The sequence below is a fragment of the Festucalex cinctus genome, chromosome 6 (assembly GCF_051991245.1).
Source record: "Festucalex cinctus isolate MCC-2025b chromosome 6, RoL_Fcin_1.0, whole genome shotgun sequence".
Taxonomy (NCBI): domain Eukaryota; kingdom Metazoa; phylum Chordata; class Actinopteri; order Syngnathiformes; family Syngnathidae; genus Festucalex; species Festucalex cinctus.
This window is the reverse complement of record NC_135416.1, coordinates 7,008,618-7,026,895: the sequence shown is the minus strand read 5'-3', so window position 1 is coordinate 7,026,895 and position 18,278 is coordinate 7,008,618. Positions and strand designations below refer to the sequence as shown.

At 42.0% G+C, this 18,278-nt stretch overlaps 2 protein-coding genes across 3 annotated transcripts; one reads left to right on the top strand and one right to left on the bottom strand.

Moving 5' to 3' along the window:
• Positions 1-5: 5 nt before the first annotated feature.
• Positions 6-10,491, bottom strand: pla2g6 (phospholipase A2, group VI (cytosolic, calcium-independent)). Of its 2 annotated transcripts, none has more exons than XM_077524333.1 (18): positions 10,374-10,491; positions 8,246-8,466; positions 7,837-8,049; positions 7,383-7,563; positions 6,821-7,008; positions 5,837-5,933; positions 5,346-5,528; positions 5,168-5,276; positions 4,767-4,883; positions 3,758-3,848; positions 3,517-3,680; positions 3,290-3,440; positions 2,551-2,687; positions 2,124-2,278; positions 1,991-2,042; positions 1,087-1,202; positions 939-1,012; positions 6-844 (listed from the first exon to the last, which is right to left on the bottom strand). In XM_077524333.1, exons 2-18 carry the CDS (start codon positions 8,458-8,460, stop codon positions 700-702), a joined length of 2,388 nt encoding a protein of 795 aa, XP_077380459.1. In that variant the 5' UTR covers positions 8,461-8,466; positions 10,374-10,491; the 3' UTR covers positions 6-699. The 2 variants fall into 2 exon arrangements, with proteins under 2 accessions (XP_077380459.1, XP_077380460.1); XM_077524334.1 differs by lacking the exon at positions 10,374-10,491 and adding an exon at positions 9,388-9,406.
• An 844-nt stretch (positions 10,492-11,335) lies between these two features.
• On the top strand, positions 11,336-15,814 carry cbx6a (chromobox homolog 6a). Its single transcript, XM_077524991.1, has 5 exons — positions 11,336-11,552; positions 12,759-12,802; positions 12,937-13,002; positions 13,678-13,744; positions 13,989-15,814. Exons 1-5 carry the CDS (start codon positions 11,484-11,486, stop codon positions 15,060-15,062), a joined length of 1,320 nt encoding a protein of 439 aa, XP_077381117.1. The 5' UTR covers positions 11,336-11,483; the 3' UTR covers positions 15,063-15,814.
• Positions 15,815-18,278: the final 2,464 nt, after the last annotated feature.

Below are 18,278 nucleotides of genomic sequence, written 5' to 3'. Positions count from 1 at the left end.
CTTGATTTGGCGATGCCGTAAAATATTTTATTTGACATTCAATATTAATTGCTACATAAGTATACAAAATGGAACATTAAAAGTTGGGTGTCCCAGTCCAGTTGGTCTTTCAAGTAGTTTCAAGCAACTTTTCTGTCTAGCCACTTTACTAAGTACGCCGGCACTGTCTAATGACATTGAATACAAGCGCTGTATCAAAAATTCTGCTTAACAAAGATTATGTTTTTAATTGGCAGCAGAGCTTTAACAGTTCTTGAATTCAAAGTCAGTAGTTTGTGGCCTGTGAGTATACAGAATGTGTAGAATTCTGTTATCAGAGGTGATTGAGACCAAAGTGCAACAAAGGGTGAGATGACAAACACAGGGAAGAATAATCAGTCGTTTCATCATAAGGAATAAGGTGTGTGTATTGCATTTCTTATTATATTTATTTTCTATATTATTATTATTGTTATATAATTATTTAAATATGTTAGAGGTAAATGTGAAAAAACGCACAAAACATGAGTGGAGTGGGTTACCTGTTGCTGGGTTTCAGACATTTGTCACATGACGTCCATGTCAGTCACGTATTTGCAGATGCTACCTTAAATATAAGCAAGTGTACAGACTTACAGACCTCCTCCGTCTTTACGTTCAGTGCTCAACGATCCTCATTTTAAAGCATCCACTCATGCGAGTGCTTTTTTTTTTCCTCTTCTAGTTGTTCACTAGCGCTTTGGCAAGAGACTGCAGCACCTCCCTCTTGTCGTACAGGTACATCTGCGTTTCCCATAGCATGTCCACTAAAATGGCGTCGCTCACTTCGTCCAGCATCACCTCCTGAGAAAGCTTCGGGCTCAATCTGCAGGAGATCGTTAACATTATCCTATTACCAGTTTTATTCATAGCACTAGATGCTTCCAAAACATTGTACTGTCTTGTGTGAGCGTAGCAACCTGTGGTAGATGGTGTCAATCATTTCGCACCAGGCACTGGCTCGATCCACGGCGCAGCCGTCAGAGTCAGTACACTGTCCGGCAGCAAAGCGATGATGTCATATACCACGTAAACTTGATTTCCAATAATTCAGTGAGTGATACTCACACAGTCCACCAGCATCTTGCCCAGCTCTTTGGCTCCTACGATGCTCTTGGCCAGTTCCAGTGGATTGGAGGGTCGGAAAACATCCACGGAACTCACCGCCACCTGCGGTGGCGTACCTGAGGACACATGGGAACAATGGACAGTTGGAAAAGCACTCAAGAGGAACAGCATTAACGATACAATCATTTTCTAAACTACTTATCATCATTCGGCACAGTGCTGAACTGGAGGCTATCCACATTTACTCCGATGGACAATTTTAGCTTTCAATTAACCCAGCATAAATGTTTCGGGAATGTGGTAGCGACAGTACCAAGAGAAAACAAGCAACATCCATCCAGGGCCAGGGTCAGAAGTGAGATTTGAACCCCTTACACAAGTACAATAAGCAGTTTAACATACATATACATTTAATATCTTTCATGATTAAATAGTTGGTTTATAATGAATTACCAATAATCAAATTTACTATTAGAATGGTAATTATTTTTGTGTTGAAATTTTACATTTTTCATGCACATTTCACCTACTTTCTTTTAACCTCAATTTTCAATTGTTATTAGTTGTAATAGCCACATTTTTTCCCTATGGAATTAAACAGAACTAGCATTAGCAACACCTTGAATAACTTGTCACATAACATGCAGTTGGAGGAGGTTGTTTTTTTGTTTTTATTAGCCTAAAATAATAATATCCATTATTATTATTTTATATTAAGTTTGTTAGCACTGTGAGTGTAAATGGCCGTATCTGGATTGTTTGTGAAGCCCCAGTATGGCGTAAAAATTCCCGGTATGCTTGAAGCTAAAATGGAAAAGTACTGGTACGTCGTAAAAAAAACAAAAAAAAAAGTAAAGTATATGACTTTCTTATGCATGTGTGTTTATTGATGTGAGGGGCTTACCTGTCCCGAGAGAAACAACTAGACCTAGTTTCTTGATCTCCACCCCGTGGCCCTGAAAAGCAAAACTAAATATTATTGGAAGTCAGACAGGGTCTCATTTATTGAACACCCAAATTCACCAAAGCTGCCTTACCTCTGCTTTTAGCCCTTTGTAGTGCTGATGGATCTCTGACATGGCGTCAAGCGTAGGGTTGTTGGCCAACAGCCCTCCGTCCAAGAAGCGTCCCATTGGCCGGAAGTAAGTGGGGGCAGCGCCACTGGAGCGAGCAGCTCGCCACACAAGTTGCTCTTATCAAAACACATGACACGACGGATTCACCTTGAAGGTTCTTGCGTGTGAAGTGAGTAAGGCCGGACATTCCTCCATCCTGACAAAGCTACAAAGTGTCTCTCAGTCAAGCGCACACACACACCTTCATCCATCACCTTCCTACGCTTACTTGCTGGCTCCACTGTGTATCCTACTAGCAACAAATCCTCATCCTCCCATCCTGCAACAACGACACGGCTGGCACGCGGCGACAACACAGCATGGCGACACATGCTAGCTCACTTCCTACCTTGCGGGATGGTGAGGGTCTTGAAGGTGGCGCTGGTGGCATACGGGGACTCTCTGCGCACGGATGGAGGGTCGTAGTTCCTGAAAATGTGAAGCTCTCCTGGGTGTCGGTCTGCCAGAACACTGGTCACCATCACCCTGGGTGAGATATGGGAGGAAAGCAAGATTTAATATAAAATAAAAAAAAATGAACACCCCTCTGTTTTTATTTAAAAAAAAAAAAAAAAAAAAAGAGAGAGAGACCACTGAAACATTTAATAAAAGTATTAAAAAAATAAAAGTACAAATAAATGGGGGGACGGGGTCTTTAGTTTAAATGTTGGTGCATTTCAGTTAATTCTGGCACAAAAACCTGCTGGCCAAAGAGAATTTCTTTATATTTACTTACCCTCTCCAAAAAAAATATTATTATTTTTTTTTTCAAATTGGTTTTAAATTTTACCTCGAACCATTACCATTTTGTTTAAGTATATCCACTGTATATATTTTGTATAACTTTTTAAAAATGATTGTATTCTAATTCTGATTATTAATAATGTATTTATTGCAATGAAATTATTTCAGATTATCTTCATATGAATTTTGTGGCTATTTTTTAGCATTTTTTTTTTCTTTATGGAAAACTTTGTACCAGTAGTTGTAAAAAAAAAAAAAAAAAAAGACTTCAAATTCTGTTTTTTTTTCCCCCCAGGCAAAGAAAAGGCGAGTCTCTAAGAGAATTTCTATGTGCTGTAATCGACCTGGGGTACTGAACGTCTGCCATTTTGGTGTCCTCTCCAAACTCTTTCTTCAGGAAGTCCTCCAACGGGGCCGATTCGTAGGGTCGTGAGCCTCTGAACACCTGCTCCTTCATTCGAAAGTACAAGCAGCGGAGGTACTCCATGGACTTCCCTGCACATTTAAGAAGCATTATCATTACGTTCATACTGAGATGCGGGGTCAGGTGACAGTTGGGGGGTATACACACCATGGACGATAGCAAGGGCCAGAATTCCACCAGTGCTGGTGCCGGCCACCCAGTCGAAGAGCTCCCTGATGGGCCTGCCGGCTTCTTTCTCCAGAGCGATCAGCATCTGGATCAGAACCAGGCCCCTGATTCCTCCCCCGTCCAGACACAGAAGTGTGTCCATCCTGCAGAAGAGTATAGGGTACACTGTAATAAATCGTTCCACTTTTGTTCTTAATATAAAAAAGCCAAACATACACACCTCCTTTTGTCCACCTTGGAACCGTCCACCTCCGACTTGCCTCTGCTCATTGCGGCGATCGTCGCTCCCACGTACATAACGTCCTCAAACCCTGTGGTCCAATCGGAGAAATGTTTTGCATAATCACGCACAAAGGAGCGAAATGGGAACGGGAGTGCAACACCAAATTCTCATTTTTTGGTTGCACTTCCTTCGAGTCGTTTTGTTCCATTTAAGGGGAAATATTATGCCTTTTTTTAATTATTATTATTTTAAAACAGTTGAATGACTCATAATGGATTTCACAATGACTTGTGAAAAGAGCTGCTGCATATTTGTAGACATTTTGAAAAAATGTGAACACAGTAAAAGCAGTTTTAGTTGTGGCGGCAGCACTTCATACAGTACAACAGTGATTCTCAACTGGTGGGTTGGGATCCAAGAGGGGGTCGCGGTAAAAAGCGGTAGTAAAAACTTGCATGTATTTGTATCCTTATGTTTTCAGAACAGTACTGAGGACTACTACGAGCTACACTGTAAACTAATACAGTACAGTCCATCCTTTGGCTAACAAATATCATAGCTAGCAATATGCAAGCTCATTAAAAATGGAGCATACTTTACATTTAGTTTAAGACTATTTTTTAACAAAATAAAAGCTTTATTGTTCCTTACATCAATTAAAAAATAAATAAATCAAACACGTACTGAAAGCTTTCCTTGAAAGTGCCTCCGGATACTCAACCCGCCTAGCTGATCATGACATTGGCGGAGAAGCTTAAAAGTGGGAGTGGTCAACATGTCCATTAGCCGGAACAGCTCTATCACAGATATGTTTTCAGAATGAGGCAAACGATTTATTTGTTTACACATAACGTACACGCAATTGAAAATGATAACATTCCATAATGTCCCCTTTAAGTTACAAATGCTATCACTACGTTATACATAAGTACAATAAAATGTTAAGGAGATGCATCAACAAGCTTAAGGAAGAGGTGGCAGATGGCAAGCGGGACGACGACAATACCTATGCCTGGTGCCGCGGCCTTGTTGGCGATGGGCGGAGGGCTGCCAGGTGAAGGGGGCAGGCAGCGTTGCACACCCACACTACACAGCATGTCCAGCAGTATCTTTCTATTGGGACCTTATTTGTTTTGTTCAAACAACATGCATGGCAAATCCCAATTAGACATGCACACACAAAGAAAGGGGTTACAAAATATTATTAATAAAATGATTAATTATTAATACAATTTATTGGTGGGTTAATAATGACAAAAAAATAAATAAACATGCTTAAATGGCTTACTATTTGGCAAGTTCCTTCATATAGAATAGGTATGAGGAAATTTTGGCGTGACAAAAAGAGTAATTCTGCAAGTACTATTTTTACTACTTTGACTAAAGGGATGCTATTTTTAGGATTACCTTTACTGGTGCGAGCAGCGATCAGTCCCGGCGTCTCTCCCAAGTCATTGTGGATCTCCACGTCGGCCCCAAACACGATCAGAGCTTTGATCAACTCCATGTGATCCATCTGTTCCGACACAAACACTCATCATTTCATTTGGCCAAGATTCAGGGCCCCCGAGACTTTCGGCCACACCTTCATGGCGAGGTGCAACGCCGTGTTGCCGTCCTGCCCCTTCAGGTTGGCGTTGGCGCCGTGCGTGAGCAAGACCATGGCTGCCTCGAAGCGGCCCTTCTTGGTGCAAATGTGGAGGGCACTCTCGCCTGTCTTACTGAGGTAGTTGATTTCGCTGCCGCTCTCCAGCAGCATGCGACACATCTAGACCGCAGGGCGTGTTGAAAATCAAATTGTCAGTGGGGGAAAGTGAATAAAGAACAAATATTTGATCACTTTTCAGGTATGTAAGCGTGATCTATGAGTGACAAGACTACATAAGAAATAGCAGTAAGTGCACAATTACATATTGGAGCAGCATCACACCATTCCCCACTGATCCCCGTTGAAAAACGTAATTGCTCGTCAATGGCAGTGAATGAGTTGACTCATTCAATTCATTCAAAGTCTGAGAATTTTTGTTACCTCTCCAAATAAATAAACGCTGTAATGTGATGTATGATGCTCCTCACCTCTGCTGTTTTTGCCCAGTGGAGAGGCGTGCCTCCATACATGGAGTCTTCGGCATGCAGCTGGTCAGGGTCTGCTTTCAGGATCTCTTCTGTACAGCTGACGAAGAAGCAATTTGAATGATGTGCATCCCATCAAATATAGTATATGTAAGTGCAGAAAGTGTAGTATACGCATATCTCGCAAGACTATATTTTAGGGGTGTCAGGCGATTAACATTTTTAATCGGAATTAATCGCATGACTTAAATAGTTAACTCACGATGACTGGCAAATTTGATATCTGTTCTAAATGTACAATAAAATGCACATTAAAATATATTTTTCTTTTTTATACTCTTGTTAACATAAAAGTGGAAAACAGGTTAAACTAATAGAAAAATGGTGGCACATTTTAGTCATTGATACAGTAATTTCATAATTCATAAACTTGAGTTAAAATTAAAAAGATGTACTGTACCGTAAACAAAAACGAGTGTGATAATGATTTGTGTTGGTCATTTGTCTGCCACTAGATGGCCTTTCACATTCAGAGCTATCTAATTTAACATGAATGAACATTAAAATTGTAAAATACAACTTGACCCCAGTCTGCACAAATACAAACAAAATTTTTTTTTTACTGCTATACTTTGACGTGTCTGCTGCGTTGTGACTGGAATTTCCAAGTAATGGCCAGTTATTAATCGTGCGTTAAAAAATTAATGGCGTTAAAAGAACTTTAAATAATTAAAAATTAAAACTACAAATTTTGACACCCCTACTTAATTTTAATACTGAATTCAAATTTTTTTGTATTTTATGGCGCTACAGATGGGTATTATTATGAGGAAAATAAGTAATGGAGCTTAGTGTGAAGTAGAAAAAGGGTGTATGTGTTCTGTCCTGGCAGCTCAGTTCAATGTACAGTGGTGCCTTGACATATGCGTGTCCGGACTTACAAGTTTTTGAAGATACAACCCCGTTTACGCTCCTTGTAACGCTCACCTCTTCTCACTGTACTTCATGGCAGAGTGGATCGGGTAGCCGCCGCCGCCGGGGATGTTACATTTAGCCCCGCCTCCTAAGAGGGCTTTGACGGCCTCCACTCGGCCCAGGCGGCAAGACACGTGGAGCGGCGTCTCCCCGTTGTTGTTCAGCTCATTCACGCCAGAGCACAAGCGTGAACACAAGATCTGCGTGATGACATAATAATGGCGACGGCCTGAATGAGGAGCTAAATTACAACCAAGGAGAAGCATTTTTTTTTTTATATATCATGTGGAATATGAGTGCTATCACCAAGTTGGTTTGTCCTGAAAGCAATGCAGTCATAATGGGTTTCATTATTGGCAGCATCCTGTTAAAAGACTCAATTACTCTGTGAGTAAATGGTGAACTTCCCTTGTGGATGGATAAAGCATCCATCTATATAGCTAGCTAGCTCCTGCCTTTGTTCTCTGCTTTTCATTTCCGTTGGTCCACTTCTTTCACATTTTCCAGTCAGTTAAAATTGAGCATCACCAACTTTTAAAAGGTAGTATGAAACCCGAGGTCGAATTGCGCTTACCTGGATAACGGCGGGGGAGTCGTGCTTGGCGGCAATGTGCATGGGCGTCTCTCCTTGATGGTCTTTGATGTCCGTGCGAGCTTGGCTCTCTTCCAGCAGCTCCTTCACGCACGCCAAGTCGCTTCTCTCGCACGCAAGGTGCAGCGCCGTTTGACCGAGGGAGTCCCGAGCATTGATCTGACTGCAAAGAGAAACCCTATTACAGTAAACCTCAGTTTATGTCAAGGGATACGTTCCAGACCCATCCACAATTTGTACAAATCTGCCCTATTGACAAATAAAAAAAGAAGAAGTTGAAAACATACTTTTTAAAAACGTTATAAAAATCTATTCCTTTAAGATTGTGTTCATGGTGTTTGCGTTTTACTATTCTGTGGGAACAATGTAGCACCAGATCATAAGCTTTGCATTGATTTTTACAACACAAAATAATTCCAGGGAATCCCCTTCTCACCTCTGAACGTAGTTGTGTTTCAGACACTCCCTAAGGCCCGTGTCTACGGCGATGTGAGCGGTGCTCCAATCCGGGTGGCTACGCACGCAGTCGACGATCATCTGGGCGGTCTCGGCCTTCATCGGCGGGAGAGTGTCGTAGAAGGGCGGAAGTTTAAGTGCGTACTGCGGGAACCAGTTCATGGCGTCCTCTTCTGACGCCACCTGAAAAAGCCTTATGCCAAAAGTGATGCACGTTTAGAAACTAATCACACACTAATCAAAATTCTCATGTTATCCGTATTTTATGGTATACTATATTGTGAACAACACCTCCAAAACTACTAAACTGATAAAAAAAAATAAAATAAAGTGCATTTCACTAACATGGTCATCACCACCTCACATGGAAGTTCCTGTGCACGACTGACCTCAATGCCGCTGCGGGTGTGTCGGGACACAGTAGCACACAATCCCACGATTGGCACTGGGCATTCTTGTAGAGAACCAGACGCCCTTCCTGTCTCAGCTTGATTTTCCCTCCCCCACCGTAGTCGGACAGCTGTACATCCCTCACCCGGTAAGGGTTGGTGAACAGGGTGGATACGGAGGACACGGTGTCCAAAAGACGGCCCAGGAACTGCATCGTGATCTGGGAGGGAATCACAATTTCAGCGTGTGGACATATTTTACACTTAAAACAGAGTAAAGAGGGGTTTTTTTTTTATTAATTGGGCCCACCAAGTATTTCAACTGAAGTCCTCGTGTTGCATTAATTTTACTGTTTTTCTTTTAAAATTGTTCATCAAATGTTATCTATTGTTTGTATTATTATTATTTTTTTTTTGCTAAGATACATGCTGCATAGCTAATGCTAAATGGCCATGTATGTTTCTTTTTAACATGACTTTAGCTTCCGAGTACAAGATCCACTTTAGCCATGACTTCCCCCCTTTTTTTTCTCTGCTTGTATTTTGAGGATTTCCAAGTGTGCCTTCAACTTTGTTAGTGCCCTTAATATCAGTCAAAGCCTGTAAACCACAGGTCTCAAACTCCAGTCTGATTCATCAGCTAGCTCTGCAGGAACCTGATAATGATCCTCATTATATGATTCAGCTGCGTTTGAGGAGAGAATCCTCTGAAACATGCAGGACTGCGTCCCTCGAGGACTGGAGTTTGAGACCTGTGCTGTAAACAATGGTAGGGGGTGCGAAGGTCAAATGTCAGGTCAATGCAGTGAATCAGTCGACCCCCCCAAAATAGGCCCAGAGTGACCTCTGAATGGCCTTCACTCAAGACTTTCACTGAGCTACGTGGCCACGTGTAGCCGGAAATCTGACAGTGAATGTGTGAAGTCAATATAAAGTGATATTTGCGGGAGTTTGACACCAAGCCGTAACAAATAGCGAATGTATGCGAGTCATTGATGGCCCACCCAAAATGTTTTTTAACTGCCCATGGATGCCATAACACAACTAAGATAGTAATAAAGTACTACTTTACTATTAGACAGGGCTATGGCCTAACTAATTGAAGCCCCTCTACCTCTACTCACTTCGACATAGCTTCTTACCACCAAGATTGCCAAAAGATGTCAGTTCTTTGGCCTGAGCACAAAAACAGCGAATAATGGATAAGTTCCTCCACCCAAAAAAAAAAAAAAAAAAAAAAAAAAAAAAAAAAAATGCTAATACAATAATTTCCTTCTGTCCTTGTGGGTATGGATGGTTGTTTGTCTCTGTGAGCCCTGCAAATGGCTGGCAACCAGTTCAGGGTGTACCCTGCCTACTGCCTGAAGCCGGCTGGGATAGGCTCCTGCACCCCCGCGACCCCTGTAAGCCGTGGTTAAGAAAATGGATGGAGGGATGGATAATATACATAAACACAAACAAAGTCTATCAGATGTGATCATGTTTGTTAGTGCTTTAAGAAATCTTGTGTAAATCAAAAGACCTTTGCAGTTCTCTACTAATACTGTTATTGCCGTTCATCCATTTGTCTTGAAGTTTCCAAATTCCCAATTATCTTGAACACAGCATGACTTCAGCTGTTTAATTTCACGGCTCATCACATCCCATTGGTGTTTAATACAAAAACGGACACTGAGATGAATTATTTATCCTTGTTTGTGTAACCCTGCCTAGGGGACTGTAAGAATACATAATTTATTCACACCAAAGACAGCGTTAGCTAAAACAAGTGCTGCTTTGCTGTCTGCCAGACTATCTTGTGAGGTAACGACAGGATCAACGCTGCTAGCTTGATTGTGGTTTGTCCCAGTTGTACGTTTCCCATTAGGAAAGCATGACATAACGCGAAGTTTCATTATGAATGATAAACAAGTGAGTCCATTCATTCTAGTCGCAAGTTTCTGGTCGTCCAGTTACATTTCACATGACAGTACAACGTCAGAGACGAGAGGCGGCGCGAACAGTCATTTAAAAAACGACTCCCACTGTGAAACCAAAACTTCAGAAATTCCACCCCCAACCCGGTTTATCGTAGATAATCGCATTAAGTACAGTATTGCAGAAGTCGTACAGTATTACATCTACTTACGACGAGCGTTCTCCTGTCTTGTGTGACGTCTGACTTATGACAGCGACGCCAACAACCACCACGCTACAACCTAGCTTGATGAGTGACAGCAAAAGAACCAATAACAGCTCAGCTTTGCAGAAGTAGGCGAGACCCAATGCTTGATAATATCAAGGTAAAAACAAAAAATAAAAAATAAAATATACACCGGTTTCATGATACTTTGTTCTTGGTCTTTTATCGTAGGAATGTATTCTTATTTTTGTTTTAAATTTTAAAACCAGGAAAATAAGTACAGTAATTTAGAAACGTATCTGCTGTTTCTTTGTATCTCTTTATATTGCAGTATAGTTATTTTCAGTGATTACCAACCTTTATCGAGCCAAAGAACATATTTTACATAAGGAAAAAAAAAAGGCACAGCACACCACCAAACAGAAATGACACAAAATAAAATTAAAGTATATTGAAATAATCATCTTGCCTCAATTTTCTTAAAAAAAAAATAATACAAACAAACAAACAAACAAAAAAAAACCTCCAGTTAATTCATCTATATCAAGTAGTCAGGAGGTACAATTAAATGTTCTTCCAGTAGATGGCTGGATGTTTTTGAATCTAAAAAATAAATATACATTTAAACATGAATTCAAAATAAAGGGAAAAAAAAAGGAAAAAAACAGAAACTTAAAAAAATATATATTCAAAGGAACAAATTCAACCTAAAAATTACCCCGAAAAAAAGTTTCCAAAAGTTAGGACTTGTAAGGTCTTATCGAATCAAATGCCTTACAAAGGTATGCAAAAAGCATTAATGCGTTTGTGTTCATATATTAAAAAAAAAAAAAAAGAAGATTAAACACTACCGTAATCTCATAAATTTTGTTGTGATTTCTGGACCAGGATGACGTCAGCAGAAAAAAAAGAAGCGCGCGCTTCTGTACGCTTGTGGCGATTATCTTCCTCGTTGCCATGACAACCAGGGGGGTTGGCCTCAACCACGTGACACACAGCAGCTTGCAGGCAGTAGCTGTGCGTGCGTTTCGCGGACAGTTCGGCTGCGGTCGAACCGAGCAGAGTCGAACCCCCAGTCTCCTGGAACCGATACCAGACGGGTAGCGCCTAGATAGGATGGAGCTCTCGGCGATGGGCGACCGCGTCTTCGCCGCGGAAGCCATAATGAAGCGCCGCGTCCGAAAGGTGAGCCTCCACCTTCACGGTTCTCCCGCGTGTTTTGACAGATGTTATCCGCGGGAAAGTCGTCCTTCTTCGGCTCTCGCTCACTCTGGCCTCGGAGGCCTCCGGTTTGCTAAGCTTACATGCTAGGCTAGCCTGCGAAACTGTTCAAGACACGGCTGCTGTTTTGGGGCCTTTGCCCCGCAGTAAAAGTGACACAAAAGAGGCTCGCTTGTGAAAGTGAGGCCGAAGGGAGGAGTGTTTAAAAAAATGGGGCCTGATTTATGCGGCAGCTAACGATGGCTAAAGCTACACGGCCACAGTGAGCGCACATACCACAAATGTCTCTTGTTTAACGTGACTTTTGTCTTTGCTCATGCAAGATGCTTCCCCCCCATAATTTTTCCTTTTTATTGTGGTTGACTCGTTTCTATTTTGAGCATTTCCAATGGTCCCTTCAACTTTGTTAGAGGCCATAAGGTCAGCAGCATCAGTCAAAAGCCTGTAAACAATACTGAGGGCGTGCTCAGGTCAAGTGTCAGGTCCATGCAGTGAACCAACAGCCCCCTCACCCAAATGGCCTCTGGTGACCTCTGAATGGCCTTCACTCAAAACTTTCACTGAGCTTCTTGCCACATGTGTTGGCTAAATCAATGGTTCTAATGTGATGAAAGTTGAGTCGATGTCGACTAGTTGCTGATGACATTGATGTACAGTACAGTACAGTACTATACTCGGGATGCACCAATATTGACAAATATTGTAATCGTAGCAAGATCCCTTTTGTTGTAATGTTATGCTTTTTGTTTGTACTCATAAAAACACTCCGATACTATTACAGTTCTTCAGAAAGTAACTCCCAGTCGAAGTTGCAGTCAAACTAACACAAAATAAAGAGAATTACAAATTCTATATTTATTTCAGCACATCTTGGAAAAGTCCTAACATAATGCAACATGCTATAGACAGGCTAGCAAATAGCTTTAATGCTGCAGTATAAAACAAAGGGGTTCAGCAAGTTTATAAACTGAAAGCTGATATACAATGTTCACAGGCATATTCTTCCTACTCTGCGAATAACGAGTTATATATTAGTGTGGTAGTAATTATAATTAAAAAAAAAAAAATCAAGGAGGGAATGTTTTGCAAAAACCATTCTGACGAATATATTGAATAAATTACCAAGCCCTAATATAATGTGAACACATTGTGTATGTGTTTTTCTTGCAGGGGAGACTTGAATATTTGGTGAAATGGAAGGGATGGGCAACGAAGTAAGTGCTGCTTCGACTGGTCACGTGTACAATAAAACCTTTTTTTTTTTTTTTTTAATGTTTAAATATAGATTTTTTTTTTAAAGTGTATTTTAAGATGGGTCTTCTTTTGATGCGTCTTTGTGCTTATTCAGGGACAGCACCTGGGAGCCAGAAGAGAATATTCTGGATGACAGGCTGATACTAGGCTTTGAGCAAAAGTGAGTAGATGGCATCGATTTAAAATATTTTTGAAATCCTTTTCACACATATATGATTACTATATTTTTGTGCGATAGGTGGTAGTCATGTGGTCAGCAGGAAATACTATTTTGTCAATAATTAATGTGGTAACTTCACCTTTTTTCATGTACAATTAATACCTTTAAAAAGTATTTTTTCTACTTGCTGTTGACTTATGATGATGACATCACCTGTGCTGAGGAAGTAAGTAGGTAACGGCCAATCATGGCTCACCTGTCTTCTGGGTTTGGTCAGTAAACTGAGCCATGATTGGTCGTTACCTACTTCCACAAGTTGAAAAATTACATTTGAAAGGTATTAATTGTACATGACAAATAATGAAGTTACCACATTCATTCTGGACAAAATATTAAAAATATTAACTGCTGAAAATTGTTCAGTCAAGTATCCCTTTAATTAACGTGTTTCCATAGCACACACACACACAAAAGTTGGCTCACTTTTACTGTAAGTTGAGGTATAACTGTATTCCCTGTTGGGGGAAATAGATTTGTCTTATGCGCATGACAATCCCGACTGCTAATTTGAGTAAGGTGTTGTAAGAGGAGCAGCCATGATTTCAGGACATTTTGTGTTTGTGATTTTCATATTAAACAGTGTTACTAATTTTTTTCCTTTTTTTTTTTTTTCAGGGAACGAGAGCGGGAACGTAGCGGGCCAAGAAAGCGGGGGCCGAAACCCAAAAACCTACAGACGAAGGTAAGATGACACTCTGAGCTACAAATGAAAGTTAGAGGCAAAACAACTCACGATCCAATATAAGAAATTCTGCTTCTGCAATGAAAATGTGATTTTCACATTAATTGACACTCTCAGAGGTATTCATATTCCTTAGCAAAATCATCCTTAAAATCGTATTAAAAAAAAAAAAGTGCATCATATTTATTATTGTCATGTCTCCAACTAGAACAATTGGTTGGTAAAATAAATCATTTTTTCCAAGCCTCAGAAAGGAGAAACAAGCACTCGATGCACAAAATCCCGCCAAGCGACATCGCGCTCCGCTTCCAGCCGAGCGACTCCTTCCTCCTCCTCCTCTTCCTCGCCTCACCCTTTGGCGCCCACGTCCCCGAAGCTCAGCTCCCTGGCCGCAACCCACAAGCTGAAGAAAGACATTCACCGCTGCCACCGCATGTCCCGCCGTCCCCTGCCCCGCTCGGACCCCATGGCGTCCTCTTTTTCCGGGCCAGGCGGCTTCCCACCTCGCCCTCACGCCTCGCCTTTCTCCGAGACGGTGCGCATCCTCAACCGCCGCGTCAAGCCCCGCGAGGTCAAGCGCGGGCGCATCATCCTCAACCTGAAGGTGATCGACAAGCCGGGTCGCGGCGGCTCGACGGGCGGCGGTGCTCGGGGTCTCCCGGGCGGGCGCCAGAACATCCCCTCCCGCAATCGCATCATCGGGAAGAAGGGAGAAGCTCCTTATAGACCGTTCCAGCCCCCGCTGAAGATGCTCGGCTTCCCCATGTACGGGAAGCCTTTCGGGCTGCAGTGCGGCGGCCCCCTAGCCTTTCACCCTCAACCGGGGTCTTGCAACACCAGGAACGCCCGTCCCGCTCCGTCCCACTTCCAAGCTTCCGCACCTCCTTCCAGCTCCAGTGAGAACCCGAAACCCGCCCACTCTGTCCCGCCTTCCAGTGAGCCGGCGCAATCCAAAAATCCCGCGGAATCTCCAAATATCCCCCCGTCCGCTCACGCCAACCCCGCCGCGTCGCCCACACTGCCGACCGGCGAGGATGCCGGCGACGCCCCGGGCGCCTCCCTGCCTCAAGGTGGCGGCGGCCCGCCAGAACAGGCCAGGGTGCCCGTGGAGGGCGACCCCGACTGGCACCCGCAAATGGGACCCAGCTGCAAGGACGTGGTGGTCACCGACGTCACCACCAACCTGGTCACCGTCACCATCAAAGAGTTTCCCTCCCCCGCTTCGGGCCCCGCCTCGCCCATCTCTGCGGAGGGTGCCGCCTCCCCGTCGCTGGGCGCCGCCCCTGACACCCCAGAGACCACCCCGTCCAAGCCATAGCAAACCATATGGTACCACCAGTGAATACCAGTTACCCCTTTAAAAGTTAACAATGTTCACTTTTGTGAGGTATTAATTTAACAATACAGTAAAAATGCAGTGTAATTTATGGAAGATGATTAGGACCAGTGAAGAGAGAAAAAAAAAGTTTGGCAGGATTCTCATTTTATTCTCAGAATTCTCACTTAAATCTGAGAATTCTGAGAGTAAATTCCAAATTCTGACTTTATTCTCAGAATTCGGACTTTAAAGTGAGAATAATAGTCACACTAATACACTCAGAATTATGACTTAAAACTCAGAATGCTCACCTTTTTTTCTCAGAATTCTGAGATCTCGCTTTGTTCTCAGAATTCTGAGTTTATTCGTGCTACTATTATTCTCACTTTAAAATTAGAATTCTGATAATAAAGTGAGAATCCTGCCAAACCTTTTTTTTTTTTTCCTCCCCTCTCTTCACTGGCCCCAATCCTCTTCTGTAGAAATTGCATGTGCACATCACAAATTCATACAAAATGAACTTAGAATGCAGCCTATTTGCCATAGCGAGAAGTGAAACCACCGGCGGCCATCTTGCGTTGCCACTTGAATACGTCGAATTTCTATGTTTTCTTTGTCTCCACAGAGAAAATGTATGGTTGTACCATTTAGTCTGGAGGAAGCGCTACATGCACATTTCATCGGGAAGAAAGTGATTTATAAATTTTCTCGTATAAGGTATGCACTGCAATATCTCAGAGTGCTGCTCTAAACCGGAAAAAAAAAAAAAAAACGCTGTGACATGACCTCTTTGAGTCACGATTCAGTCGATGCAGTCAAGACCGTTCTTTGAGAGGCTGTCATCACTAGATACAGGGATCCTAGTGAAAAGCACGCACTGATTTGTTGAAGCTGTCCGTAACAGTGGCAATGTAAGATGGCTGCCCTCGGATTTTAGCCGTTAGAAGCAAAAAAAAAAAAAAGTCTACAATAAATGATCTACGCAGCCCCACTAGTCTAAACATAGTATTCTGATTTAATATTGTTTGCAGAAAAAGCAGCAAAATTCACCCGTATTTATCCATCTTGCGGGGCGGCCATTTTGCTACTTGCTGTCGACTGAAAATGACATCAGAGTTGCTCGGGGACCATTTATTGCTGCTTGCTTTCATAGTGGTTGTACACCTGTGGAGCTGTTCCTAACATTGTGACACAACATATCTTAGAAATTAGTCAACAGTGCAGCATGATAACTAGCCACAGTAATACACATTTTGCTAAATTAATACCTCTATGAAAGCAGTCTATTAAAAGAAGTGGAATGGCCTCGAGCTATGAATAGAACAAGATTCCACCCATAATCCATTGAATGGTAAAATGTAGTTGAAAGTGTCTAAGTTGAATTCAAAGGCAGCTACTCGGTCCTACCTGCCACTTGGCTAGACTTTTGTCCACCTGTGCATCCGCGATGCGTTCATGCGCACTTGGACAACCGCTTATTTGTGAAGAGTGTGAAAGAAGTCGCATGCGAAGGAGCCTTTTTAACCGTTTCCCGCCCTTGCCGACTTACCTTCAAACACACATCCTTACGATTTGGACGTGTTTTTGCACTGAACACATTGCAGTACAGTGAAGTGAATCATGACTGAAATGTACTCGACTGCGTCTATATATTATGTAGTTCATCAAAGCCTTTCACTTTGAACGCATATACAGTATACACAGCGAGAATTTATATGCACGCGTAGTAAGCCGCATCGGTAGACTTTGTAAGTTATGGCCATCCTCGTCGCCTTTTCCCCTGCTTGCCTTGATGATATCTGTGACTCCTTTATTGTAACTGCAGCAGGTGTCAAGGTCTGAAAGGTCTACAACGGTTTTTATAAGCACCACCGGCAAGTAAACTTACTGCTGTTGATTGGTTTATGGAGAATTGTCTGCGATTGGCTGGAGAGTTAAACAACTGTCTGTCCACAGAAACGTCCCGCTGTTGACAAAACAAACACAAAATGGCAAAATACAGGCTGGGGGCGTGGGGGAAAAAAATCAGCACCACACATTAACAGAAGCCCAGAGGTGTCGATTGAGAAGGAATTCGTGGCTCTACATCCTGTATTTATAAAGTGCATTTTCCTGAGTGAAAACGGAAGACCCTGCCTTTAAAGAGGAAGTAAACTAAAATATATATATATAATATTTTATATTTCATTATTATATTATGGAATGCCACCCCACTAGTCTAAATATGGTATCCTGATTAATATTGTATTAGTGGAAAATGAGTTAAGCAGCAAAATCCAGCCGTTTTTATCTATCTCGGGGCGGCCATTTTGTCACTTGCTGTCGACTGAAGATGACAGCACAGTTGCTCAGGTAACAACCAATCACAACTTAGCTTCAGAAAACAGGTGAGCTGTGATTGGTCGTTGCCTGAGCCTTGATGTCATCGTCAGCAAGTGGCACAATGGCCGACGTCTGAGATGGATAAAAAAAAAAAAATGGCTGGATTTTGCTTCATAACTCTTATTCCACAAATGTAATATTAATCAGAATGTGATGTCACATATAACATGTTATTGTGAAGAAATGTTTAAGGTTGACTTCCACTTTAAAATCTACAAAAATCAACCTATTAAAAAAATATTAAAGGACAAAGTGCTCTTCTGCCTGTAACTCATATCTTTATTGTAAAAATTATAACACCAAAAAAAGTGCTTTTATTCATTATGTATATATTTTTTAAATTAATAAATCGGTTATTGGAATTTTCTTATGACAAAGCCCAGTTTTTACTCTATTGTTATGCTGATCCAAGACCTCCTCAGACCTTAACATCCTGTTGTACCCTCATGTCATACAGTATTACAAACTTCCCCTAATACGTTGCCTTATAGCTGCTCCCGTTCACCCCAAGCCGCACTCCGGGCGACGACCGTTTTACCTCGCCTCAACTCCGAAGAAACAAACACTTCCGTTAGCCTGCCACAACTTAAGCATGAATATGAAGACGCAAGCTTGTACAAAGAAAAAGATAAGACGTCTCCTGTTTGTTCTTCTGCATACTAGATGGTTCTCTTTGTTGTCAGTACTCACAGGTTCGCTCGGAGGGGCTGATTCCAAAAATGAAGAAACCAACGCGTCTTTTGACGTTTTTGGAATGGGCTCTTCCGAGGACCGGATATCTCCGCTATGTTTAAGTTGTGGTTAGAAGTTGTGTAGAAGTGTGCCAAGGTGTTA

Bases quoted from the DNA above. Each gene is read 5' to 3' on its own strand.
- pla2g6 (XM_077524333.1), bottom strand. From the start codon at position 8,460: ATGCAGTTCCTGGGCCGTCTTTTGGACACCGTGTCCTCCGTATCCACC. The intron at 2,043-2,123 runs GTAAGGCAGCTT...TTTGCTTTTCAG, and splicing joins ACAAAGGGCTAAAAGCAGAG to GGCCACGGGGTGGAGATCAA. The intron at 845-938 runs GTTGCTACGCTC...GATCTCCTGCAG, and splicing joins ATTGACACCATCTACCACAG to ATTGAGCCCGAAGCTTTCTC.
- cbx6a (XM_077524991.1), top strand. From the start codon at position 11,484: ATGGAGCTCTCGGCGATGGGCGACCGCGTCTTCGCCGCGGAAGCCATA. The intron at 11,553-12,758 runs GTGAGCCTCCAC...TTTTTCTTGCAG, and splicing joins TGAAGCGCCGCGTCCGAAAG to GGGAGACTTGAATATTTGGT. The intron at 13,003-13,677 runs GTGAGTAGATGG...TTTTTTTTTCAG, and splicing joins ATACTAGGCTTTGAGCAAAA to GGAACGAGAGCGGGAACGTA.